Source organism: Triticum aestivum, chromosome 6A (assembly GCF_018294505.1).
Source record: "Triticum aestivum cultivar Chinese Spring chromosome 6A, IWGSC CS RefSeq v2.1, whole genome shotgun sequence".
Classification (NCBI taxonomy): Eukaryota; Viridiplantae; Streptophyta; class Magnoliopsida; order Poales; family Poaceae; genus Triticum; species Triticum aestivum.
The window spans coordinates 439,499,382-439,510,725 of NC_057809.1; the positions used below are offsets into that span (position 1 = coordinate 439,499,382).

General features: G+C 48.3%; 1 protein-coding gene across 1 annotated transcript; it reads left to right on the forward strand.

Annotated features, from left to right (window-relative positions):
• Nucleotides 1–4,039: 4,039 nt before the first annotated feature.
• Nucleotides 4,040–5,601, forward strand: LOC123130702 (BTB/POZ domain-containing protein At2g24240-like). The gene has a single exon (XM_044550520.1). The coding sequence runs from the start codon at nt 4,094–4,096 to the stop codon at nt 5,441–5,443; it is 1,350 nt and encodes a 449-aa protein (XP_044406455.1). The 5' UTR covers nt 4,040–4,093; the 3' UTR covers nt 5,444–5,601.
• The last annotated feature ends 5,743 nt before the right edge of the window (nt 5,602–11,344 follow it).

Here is an 11,344-nt window from a genome sequence, read left to right on the forward strand (position 1 = left end):
TCCGTGGTGCCATGTATCTGGCACGGTCGATCCACGATAACATCCAACTTAGTGGGTCTGTCCTGGTTTCCTTTAGAGGGCTTCTTTTGCGGCCCTGACTTGGAATTACGAAATCCGGCATTTACTGCCATGCCATCAGCCTCTGCGCCATTATGTCGACGCTTATTTTTATTGCGGCGTGGCTTTCCATTGTCATCCCGGACTTCCGAAATACCAGGGTCTTCTGGGTTGGTGCTTCTATGAGCCAACAAACTATCTTCACCAGCACAAAATCGGGTCATGAGGGATGTGAGAGCCGCCATTATCTTTAGCTTATCCTGGCCGAGCTGGCGTGCGAGCCATTCGTCCCGGATATTGTGTCTGAACGAGACTATAGCTTCGGCGTCTGGGCAGTCGACTATCTGGTTCTTTTTGGTTAAAAAACCGATTCCATAATTGCCGGGCCGACTCGTTGGACTGTTAGACCACGTGGCTCAAGTCGTCGGCATCCGAAGGCCGGACATAGGTGCCTTGGAAGTTGGCTCGGAAAGCATCCTCGAACTATTCCCAGCTCCCTATGGAGTCTTTGGGGAGGCTGTTCAACCAATGTCGGGCTGGTCCTTTGAGCTTTAATGGCAGATATTTGATGGCGTGGAGCTCGTCTCCACGTGCCATATGAATGTGGAGAAGAAAATCCTCAATCCACACGCGCGGATCCGTAGTACCATCGTACGACTCGATGTTCACGAGTTTAAACCCTTATGGGAATTGGTGCTGCATCACCTCATCGGTGAAGCACATTGGGTGAGTGGCGCCCCTTATTCGGGCCACATCGCGTCGAACCTCGGATTCCATCCTGGCTCGGTGTTGTTCCCGAACTCTATTGTTCCGGTCGAGCCATGCTTGGTGTGCGTCTCTTCTTTCGGGAGGGTATCCTCTTGATCTGTAGATGGACCGTGACTGACTTGCTCTAACAGCCAGGTCGTGCTGAAGATCGTATTGATATTCTGGCTGTGTCGCCTCCTTGCCTATATGGCGGGGAGGGGCAGGTGGGTGTTCGGCTTCCCCAGCCGGCATGTCCCTTCCTCGAGGGGGGCGGTCGGGCTGGTTGACTTGTGTTCGTTTGGGTAGTGCGGGCTTGAAAGCCTCATCATCGAATTGCAGCAACAATCTGCGCTTGGGGTAGCTCTTTGTTTGTCGTTCATAGCCGTACCCCTCTTCGGCCGCTAGGACTTTCGTCCATCTGTCGTTCAGGATGTCTTGTTCGGCCTTGATCTATTGTTGTTTCTTCTTTAAGCTTCACGCGATGGCTATTAGTTGTTGCTTGAACTGATCATGTTCCAGTGGATCTTCTGGGACGACAAAATCTTCAGCCCTGAGGCTGACTTCTTCTTTAGAGAGAGGCATGTAATTGCTATCTTCGGAGTCATTGGGGTCCTCGGCATTATGCTGACCTGTTTCCTCCTCGAAGTCATCAGACTGGTGCTCGGGGGCAGGGTCGCTGATGTCTTCCGCATTGTCCGGGGTGTCATCCTCTCCGATGCCCGTGTTGCTTTCCCTGCCGTGTCGCCCTTTGGATCATCGATGTTATCTTCGGCGTTTGGGGGGCTCCTCTCTAGGTTTGTTTTTGGGGGTTCCATCCCCATTAGCGCCATCGCCGTTGTCCTTGGGGGTGTCCACGATGTAGATGTCATAGGTGCATGTGGCCGCCCATCGGCTGGTGATGGGAGGGTGGCTCTAGTGTGGGCTGTGGCCTCGCTGTCGTCCCTATGTCATCAGCCTCCTCCCTGACATAGTCCAGCATGTCGGTTAAGTCCTCGACGGTGGCTACTAAGTGGGTGGTGGGTGGGAAGTAAATTCCCTGTGGCCTACCTCAAGGCTCTGTCGAGCATGAGTTAAGGACGGGCCATCGACGATAGTCATCATCTGGATTCGATCGAGTGCCTCGTTTAATAGGGCATGAGATTTCTTCGAAGCTGACCTCTGTCGAGCATGAGATTTCTTCAAAGCTGACCTCTGTTGCTACAGTGAGAAGAGGCACGAGTCTGGCCAGGGCGAAATCCCGATCTTCGGACGTTGTACCTGCGTTGAAGCTCACCACCAGGTCTGTACTGGGGAGGGCGAGTCCGGCTGGGGCCGACTCCCAGTCCTCGGGCGCCGAACTCCCGTTAGGGCTCAAAGCCGGGTCCTCGGCGAGGCAGAAAGGTCCGGACAGGGTTGATTCCTGATCTTCGGACGTAAGAGCTACACCCAAGCTCGAAGTTGATAGTGCGACAAGGGCCGATCTGGAGATCAGATCGGGAAGAGGCCCCGAAATTAATGCCTCGGGAGTCGTGGTTGTTCCAAGTGAGGCTGAAAAGCCGGTGAAGAACAGATCGCCCTGAGTGTCGGCGATGTATTCAAAATTACCGAACCTGATTTGATTCTCAGGGGCGAAGCTGTCGACCGGGTTGAGATGTCCGATCGAGTCGGCGTGCAGAACAATGTTGCCGAACGCGAAAGCTGCCCGGGGACGAAGTTGTCCCCGGTGATGATGCTGTCTCCAATGATCAGGCGAGCCATCAATCCTTCGATGATTCGACAAAGAAACTCTTGATGAAAGCACCAATGTCGGTGTCAAAACCGGCGGATCTCAGGTAGGGGGTCCCGAACTGTGGACCTTGGATCGATGGGGAACCATAGATGTGGGGCACGATATTTACCCAGGTTCGGGCCCTCTCTAAGAGGCAAAACCCTACGTCCTTCTTGATTATATTGCTTGTGTATATGAGGATTACAGAGTAGATCTACCACGAGATCAGACGAACTAAACCCTAACTAGTAGGATGGTAATTGTTCTTCTAGCCTCCACGGACTAAACCCCCTGGGTTATATACACCAGGGGTACTAGGGTTTACATATAGTCGGTTACATCAAAGGAATACCGGATCTTCCATCCTGTCTTGGGTCGCACACCAAGGCACAAAAGGTCTTTGGTCCGGACACAATGCGGCCCAACAATCCGGCCCATGTGAGATTGGTCGCACACCCAAGGACCCCTAGTCCAGGACTCCCTCAACGGGTGTGGTGCAAGGAGGAGATGGAGAGCGGAGATGAGGTGCGGTTTTTGCCCCACGCCTGGTTAGGTTTATATAGCGGGCGGATGCGAGAAGCCAAACAGAGAGGTGTTTAATGCCGTCGGACACAAGAACAGACGTGTGGCGCTCGGGGCACCGGAGTAGCTTTCTCGACACACACCCGGGTTTAATGGAGGCAGGCGGGTAGACGGATGCAATTTCAATGTAGAGAGAAGACGTGCACAGTCGCGGCGTCCTCGGCCGACCGCTTCAATGCCAGCGCGAGCGAGATGTCACATATGTTCTAGGCCGATGTCAATGCGGAACGGCCGCTTTAGAGTGCCATGAATATGGGTAGCTCGCTTCGGGTGGGAAATGGCGCGGGAGAGGAAGGATTTTTTGGGCGGGACAAGGCAGGCAGTCAGAAGCGGGTGTGGCAGTGATCCGGATACCCGCAAAGCCCTCTAATTTGTCTGGTTTGCAAAAAAAACACGTCGGAACCGACCTGACGATACAGACCGTTGTGGGCGGTTTGAAGGTTGGTTGGAGATGGCCTAAGCAATCGGTAGTGCTTCTGGTAAGTGGTTCATGATCTTCACCGTAACGAACAGTGAAGTTGCTGTCAGCCTGCTCAGTGTACCAGTTAAGTCCACCCGACCCACGGAAGTTTCTAATCCACTACAGTCAGCACCCCGAGGGAATGGAAGCTTGGGACAGAGCTCGGTTCCCCGTTCCGCGCACCGCACTCACCATGACGAGAAGATAGAGCCACCACGCACCCAAAACCCACTCCGTAAACAAATCCCTCGCGCTGCCCCACCACAAGACCACGGCACCCGATCCCCAAACCCGAACGCCGCCGACCCTTATTGCGTCCAAGGAACAGTCGCGCTGACGTCCCGCGCGACCGAATCATCGCTTCCGTCGCCACCTAGCCCGACCTTTTCTCCGCCCCATAAAAGGCCGCTGCGGCCAAACCATCGACCCGGTCATTCCAACGCTCGCCCAACAAACCAAAAGGACGACCGTCGACGCACCCCCATTACGCGCGGCCGACTATGTGCACGCCAGCACCGGGTGGCCGCGGCCGCGGCGGCGTGTGCTTGAACGTCGGCGGACGGGTGTTCCAGACCACGGCCGCCACGCTCGCCGCCGCGGGGCGGGACACCATGCTCGGCGCCATGCTGGACGCCTCCTGGAACGCCGCGGCCACGGGCGACGAGGCCGACTACTTCATCGACCGCGACCCGGCCTGCTTCGCAGTGCTGCTCGACCTGCTCCGCACGGGCGGCCTCCACGTGCCGCCCCACATCCCCGACGCCGTGCTCTGCCGCGAGGCGCTCTACTACGGCCTCCTCGACCGCGTCCGCGCCGCGCGCTGGGACGACTTCGACGGCGACCGCCTCCGCCTGGCCGCGTCCGTGCCGGGCCGGGCCGCGGGGGACGGCACGGCCGTCCGCGCGGCGCCCGACGGGGGCTGCTGCGTCGCGCACGGCGGCGCCGTGCGCGTCTACAACTGGATGCTCGAGGAGCGCCGGCCGGTCTACCTCGACCACGCGCCGGTCAACGACGCGGCCTACCTCGACGCCTCCACGCTCCTCGTCGCTGCGCGCGAGCGCCCCGGCAGGCGGGACGGCGGCGTGGCCGCCTTCTCGGCGCTCACCGGCGAGATGCACCACCGCTTCCGCGTCGCGCACGATCGTCAGCTCAGGTCCTTCACCCCCGGGGCACTGGCCTTCGACCAGGAGTGCAGCATCTTTGCGAGCTGCAAGGGCCGGCTCAACGAGTATGGCATTGGTGTATGGGACGGCACCACCGGCGACCAGACGGGTTTCTTCTACGAGCCGCCCGGCTGCGCCCTCGGGGACGCCGATAAGCTCCAGTGGCTGGACGGCACCAGAACGCTCATGGCGGCCACCATGTTCCCGCGGGCGGATTCTTCTTTCATAAGCCTGCTGGATTTCCGGGACAAGAACGTCGTCTGGTCGTGGTGCGACGTCGGCACGCCGGCGTCGCTCGAGGATAAGCACGCGGTCCACGCCATCGCAATGGAGGACGGGAGGTCGATCTGCGTCATCAACCAGTACGACGACCTCGGGTTCCTCGACCTCCGGAGCAGCGCCGGCGGCGTGCGGTGGAGATCACGGAGCAAGCTGATGAGCAGGAAGAAGGTGCACGCCGAGGAGACGTGCTATCCCAAGCTCGCCACGCACGCCGGCCAGCTCTTCGCGTCGACGAACGACGCCATCTCGGTATTCACTGGCCCCGACCATGCACTGACCTCAACGCTGCGCGGGAGCGACGGCGGCGCCATCTGCGACTTCTCCATTGGGGGCGACCGTCTTTTCGCCCTGCATAACGAGAATGTGTTCGATGTGTGGGAGACGCCGCCACCGCCGATCATCTAACTCTTGTCATCTTGTGCGAGGATTAGTCACAACTTTTCTTTTATAAGACAAGAGGGGAACAGGTAGTGATAGAGGTTTTGACGGAGAAACATGCTGTAGACCAGAGAAGATTCAACTGTCACTAAACTTGTATTTCCAATTCCAAAAATGAGTATATATATGAGTGGAGTGTTGTCATTATCGATAGACACCTTTATTGTCAATTCTTTGCGATTTCAGTGATTACCAAGCAAAAATTGACCCTCCATACAATACAACCTGAATGTAGGTCAGATGTACACTGGTGCTCGTATTTTTTCTGAATTTATTTTAGGGTTTTCGGCAATGTTCGTTCAGTGAAAGTAGATGTTCTCGTTGACTACGGAACGTCTATAATGACTACGTCAATTTTAAAATATTATGCCAGCTCAGTATTTAGCGGTGCTTATAGGTATAACGTGTGCGTACATGCGCTCATAAGGATGACTATATGTCAGCATCTGCAATTGTACCGTATTAACATTAAAAAAGCACTTTATATGTGTGCTAGAAAAAAAATAACAAATAAAACTTTCTGTGAATTTCCTATGTTTGTGGGTTAATGTTTATGAAGATGTGAGCGCAAGATATCTCTTCAACACTGATGAATAAGTGCTTAGGAGATCCCAGGAGGTCATACTAAATCATGGACTAATTTAAAATGTCCCCCTGAACATTTTTCTTTAGTTGTTAAAACACGACAACTTTGTCCCAAACTGGTTTTTTGTCAGAAAATTGTCATGTTTGCCAACCTCACGTGAACTAAAGTTGTCATGAAAAACGCCCGGATTGCCATGCTTAAAATTCGTATGTTGGGGATTTATTATTTCTGTAAATCATACTAACTAGAAGGGTTGTCACGGTAGGTGTTGTTAGGATCTCATAATTTTTGTTTGACGCGTGGGGGAGATGAAGTATGTTTCCTTATAATGCCGTATGTTGATGGGTCTTTTTTGGCGGTTTGGTTCTGTGATATCTGCTAATCAACTTACGAATGTGAGCACTTGCAAAAATGAAACTTACATATGTGAGAAAGTCGCATGGTGGCGTTTCTTTTGTTTTGCCAAGTGATTGAAAGGTTGTGCGGAACCGATGTGTTTTTATAGGTTGGTTGCTACTGATTAATTTGAGAATTTTTTTACTCGGTTAAATTCATGAACTAAATTTAAAATTAAACACCTCAATCAAAATCGTTGCTCTAGTTAAAATTGTGAGAACTCTAAAACTAAAGAGCCAAGTCCAAAATTAAAATTGAACATCTCAATGAAAATGGCCGATCCAGCCAAAATCCTGAATCAAATCTAAAATTAAATATCTCAATTGAACGAAGGAGCCCCAAATTAGGGAACATAGTGAATTTAAAGATGCCATGAACAGATGATATCGTCCGATTTGAAAAGAAAGAAGTGAGCGGCGGGATAAGACTGGATTTGCCTTTGCCCATCTCTGCAAGGAAAACAAATGTGGGGAGAGACATAAAGGTGGGGAGAAAAGCATAATAAACAGGAGATCTTGTTTGGATATCTCTCTACTGTCCCACTAGTCCATTTAATTTTGTTTGGCTGTCTCCACATGTTTAGTATCACCTGTTTGCTTTTTCTTCGATAATAAAGATGTACTAGCTAGACACATACACAACACAACTTTCTTTTTTGAGGGGAATACACAACACAGCTAATCATGTATGTTTTCTTGATGCAGTCTGACCGTTAGTTAGCAGAACCTAGGACTAGAGCTCTGCTGCCACTTACGAAGATCGGCCGCGTACGCTGTTAGAGATGCAAGCTTGCAGTTGGCCGGTGGAGCAGCAACAGCCGGTGGTTGAGCATTTTGCTTCAGAGTTCCTTTTTCTTGCGTGCTCCAGAGTCGGTACACCTGAGCGGCGTGTATATCTAATGCAAATTCTCATGGCATGCTTTACCTTGAAACGTAAGGCATAGGCCAAGGTGGCATAAATTTAACCTCCTTGTGGTCGTACCTACTGGCTGCAAAACTTGTGTCAGCGTGAGTACGGTTGTGTTGTGTGGAAGTTGTTTGCACACATCAATCTTCGCTCCCTCGTCGTACGTAGACTAGCTCCCTATGTTTGTTGGGTAAATGAATGGTCGGGGCAAGAGCTGCACATGAAGGAAAGAGTCTGGACACCTCGTGATGCAAGGGAAACCTTGCAAGTAAGCAGTAACGTGTTCAGCACCCAACTCCTGCGAGTGTGCGGAAGTGGTTCGGAATTCAGGAGGAGCATCTGTGATGACTGTCGACTGTGTGTGTTAGAAGGAGATTTGTTTTTTTAGAGAAAGATATGTAGCTTATCATTCCAAATTGTTGACCAAGTCATTACAGTATTTTTGCACGAAAACAACTTGTCGACACTCAAAAGTGGCACAATCATAAAAAGTAGCTTTAAGTTATATCGAGACTAATTCAAACTTATGTTTGGAGGTCACCTCCGGATGATTCTCTTTAAGAAGAACGAGATGGATATGAACATGGTCTAAAATGGCCTCTTACGCAATATTTATGACAAGTTTAGAAATGCTTATGTTGACACCAGATTAAAAAATGACATGAATCTCAATTAAGATGGCCTCTGATGTAAAATGTTTCAACACAAAAGTTGTGCGTTTCATCGAAACAATTGATTTTGATATAAAAATCATCCCAATCCGAGTTCGTATCCAAAAGTTAGAGCCATCGGAATGCAGCTTTGTCATGAGACAAAATATGGCGCGCCCCACCAGACACGTGTCTGATGAGTAGCGCCACCAGTCGGCTGTTTTGCGTGAGAGATTCGGTCCTTAAGATGGCTTTGAATCAAAACACTTTCAACACAAAAGTTGTTCGTCTCGTTAAAACGGTCAATTTTTCTTATGGGCTTATCTTCATCCGAGGTCGTTTGTGACCCGTGGGACCTACAAACCGAACAGATGTTCAAGACTTACCTAAATCCGAGTTCAATTAATTTTGAAAAGATTTGGGCGTGATTTGGAGTTCTTTTTTTGTACGGGAAGTCCATCCGCCTCTTATATACCTAATGGGTGAGGGCCGATTGAAAACACACAATCGAACAAACATCTACCACTTTACCTTTTGTCTTCTCCTTTGTTCTTCTTCTTTCTCGTTCTTCATTCATTTTCTTGTTGCAGGGCGGCGAACCTCGAGGCCCTAGGGACGATTAGGTCGACCTAGGGCAGCCCATAGTTGCGACGCACCCTGACGGGATCCCTCCTAGGCGTGTAGGGTTTTGGGTCTACAAAAGCGTTCGCCGAATTGCTTGCGTACCACGCTTTTGGGCATCACCCTGGCGTCGAGAATACACGGTGACGTGTTCGTGTGCGAACACACTTTTTGGCGACTCCGTTGGGAACGAAGCTTTAAACGGTCTCCAGTCCGTTCTTTTTATGAAGAGATCGTCATCTAGGGTGTGCAATCTACAAAGGTAATATGAATACCCAATTCTATACTTTAGATGCAAATAATTCATATGGTGTTACAGATCTTTCAATGAGTATACTCTATCGGTCAGCCCTAATTTTTTCAATCATGCATCTAATTACGTGCATAGGCCGATTCAAAGTAATTTACATACTTCAATTTCTTATGATACTAGTAACATGCACCATATGTACTCCAACTCTCATGCATCGGCAACCCCAGAAATCATTATGCCAGTGAAGAACATGATGAGTTTGGTCAATCAAGTTGAAACATCTCTTGTAAGAACTACCAATAGCATGCGACAAAGTGTTTCGCCTTTTTATTTATCGGCAATTAATTTGCAATATAATAGTTCAACCATGCCGATGGATGGGAGAATTGGTCATGCTACTACTAGCTATTCGGCCGGTTACTCTCAACCGTCGTATGTTATACCTCATGTTAGTAATTATTCGGCACCGTATACAACTGTAGATGCTCATAATTCGGCTCCGCATCTTCACAGTCATAGCCGAATAAGTGAAAATTTTATAGGAGTGCACATGCCACCATCTAATATCGTAGCATATAATGCATCCTCTACGCAATTGCGTAATTTCGGCAACACCTTAATGCCGAAAGAATCTAAAAGTATTGTGGAGCAATCCCTTACAGAATGGGAAGTGACTACATTAAAAATGGATATAACCGTAAATAATAAGATTGGTGCTCTTTGCCTTGAACAACATGATAAGGGGCTTGTTCCTGATTATAATGCAATAAAAGCTAGAGTTTTGCAAAAAGATGAATCTTTACTAATTGGTAAAATTGCGAGCAAAAATATGATTTTATAACAATGCATATGTCTTCACCTAGTACTACATCATATTATACACCCCCTACACAATTGCAAAGTTTCGGCAACACCCATGCGTCATTGCCGAAAGAATCAAAAAGCATTGGGGGCCAATCATATCCGGAGTGGGCTGAAATTGAGAAAAAGCTTAAAGCCAATTTTGCCGCTTGCTGCCAGAAACAAATAGAAATAGAATTGTCTCAGATAAAAGAAGCATTGCCAATTGGTAGTATTAATGAAAAGAAGGATGATTCGAAACATGAAAGTGCTTCGGTTGAAAAAGCCGAATCAAGTAGTATATATTCCGAATGCATCAAATGAAAAGAGGCAAGTAGTATTGAGAAAGGGCATGGAAAACATGTCAAAACAACCATGCTTGATTTTTCTGAAGTTAATGGAACCTACTTCCTGCCCTATGAGTTCCGTGCCATAGAAATTGACAAGCCCCAAGGACAAGAACAAGTAGCCGAACAAAGTTCGGCTAACATAGATTTTCAAAGCAATGATGCATGGAATCAAGAAAAATATGATGACAAGGCATTGGGGAGCCATCCAAAGACGGAGCAAGATGTTCTTCAAGTCGCACCACCATCATGCTCTCCCAACATATTTGAAGAGGTATGGCTTACAAGTAATTTACCTATTTTTAGATTTGGTCACAAACTTTATTGTTGATGCATCTATTAGACAAATCCTCATAGGTAATTTTGAAAGACCAATGAAGAAGGGTAATTTACTTGTTAGCAATAAAATTGTTATTGAGCATATCGGTCAACCCATTGCATCATTTATAAAGACCGATAGTGACTTATTGTTGCAGCCAAGGCTTTCCTCATTGCTTTATCTAAAGTTCATACCTAATTGAATAGCTTTGCTTATTTGTTACTTGGATGGCATTTGGTCTCAACTGAGACATGTATGCTCTAACTATTTTTGTTTCAGAAATTTAAAGCCAAGGTTTAATTCTGATGAGAAAGCCGATGCTATTATGACATCTTATCAAAAGACATCAGATATAGAGTGCAAAACATAGTGCATAGCCGAATGGGGGAGATTCCAAATATAAACCATTTGTTTGCTTACCTCCAAAGCCGTTCTCACACCAAGACCGGCTAAAAATAAGAAGTATACCTTCAATTCAAGCATGTGTGATCAAATATTTGATTTTTTGCTAAAAAATAATTACATAAGAATTCTGGATCACCATGTCGAGCCATCTATCCTAAGACGAATGTATTGTAGGTTGCATCATTCATTCAAACATAATTTTGAGGATTGCAAATGTTTTGTCAAATAGTCAAATCAGCAATTGATAAAGAATGATTGAGATATGTTGAAACACCAAAGGATGACCAGTCTATTTCGATTGGTCCTGATGGCAAAAAGTTCTTGCATTGGTTTCTTCAAGCTGATTCATTAAATGATGAGAAGGTAAAAACATTGGATGATGGGATCAAGCTTTCAAGTAAAAAAGTTGTTCAAGAGCACAATGAAGATATTTTTGAAGGCGGGAATTCCATCAAGGTTGCACAGAAGACGCCAAGTACTGGGGGCAACAAGAAAATTCAGAGATTGGTGCAAGCACAACCAAAGAAAACAAAGGCTGACATAGG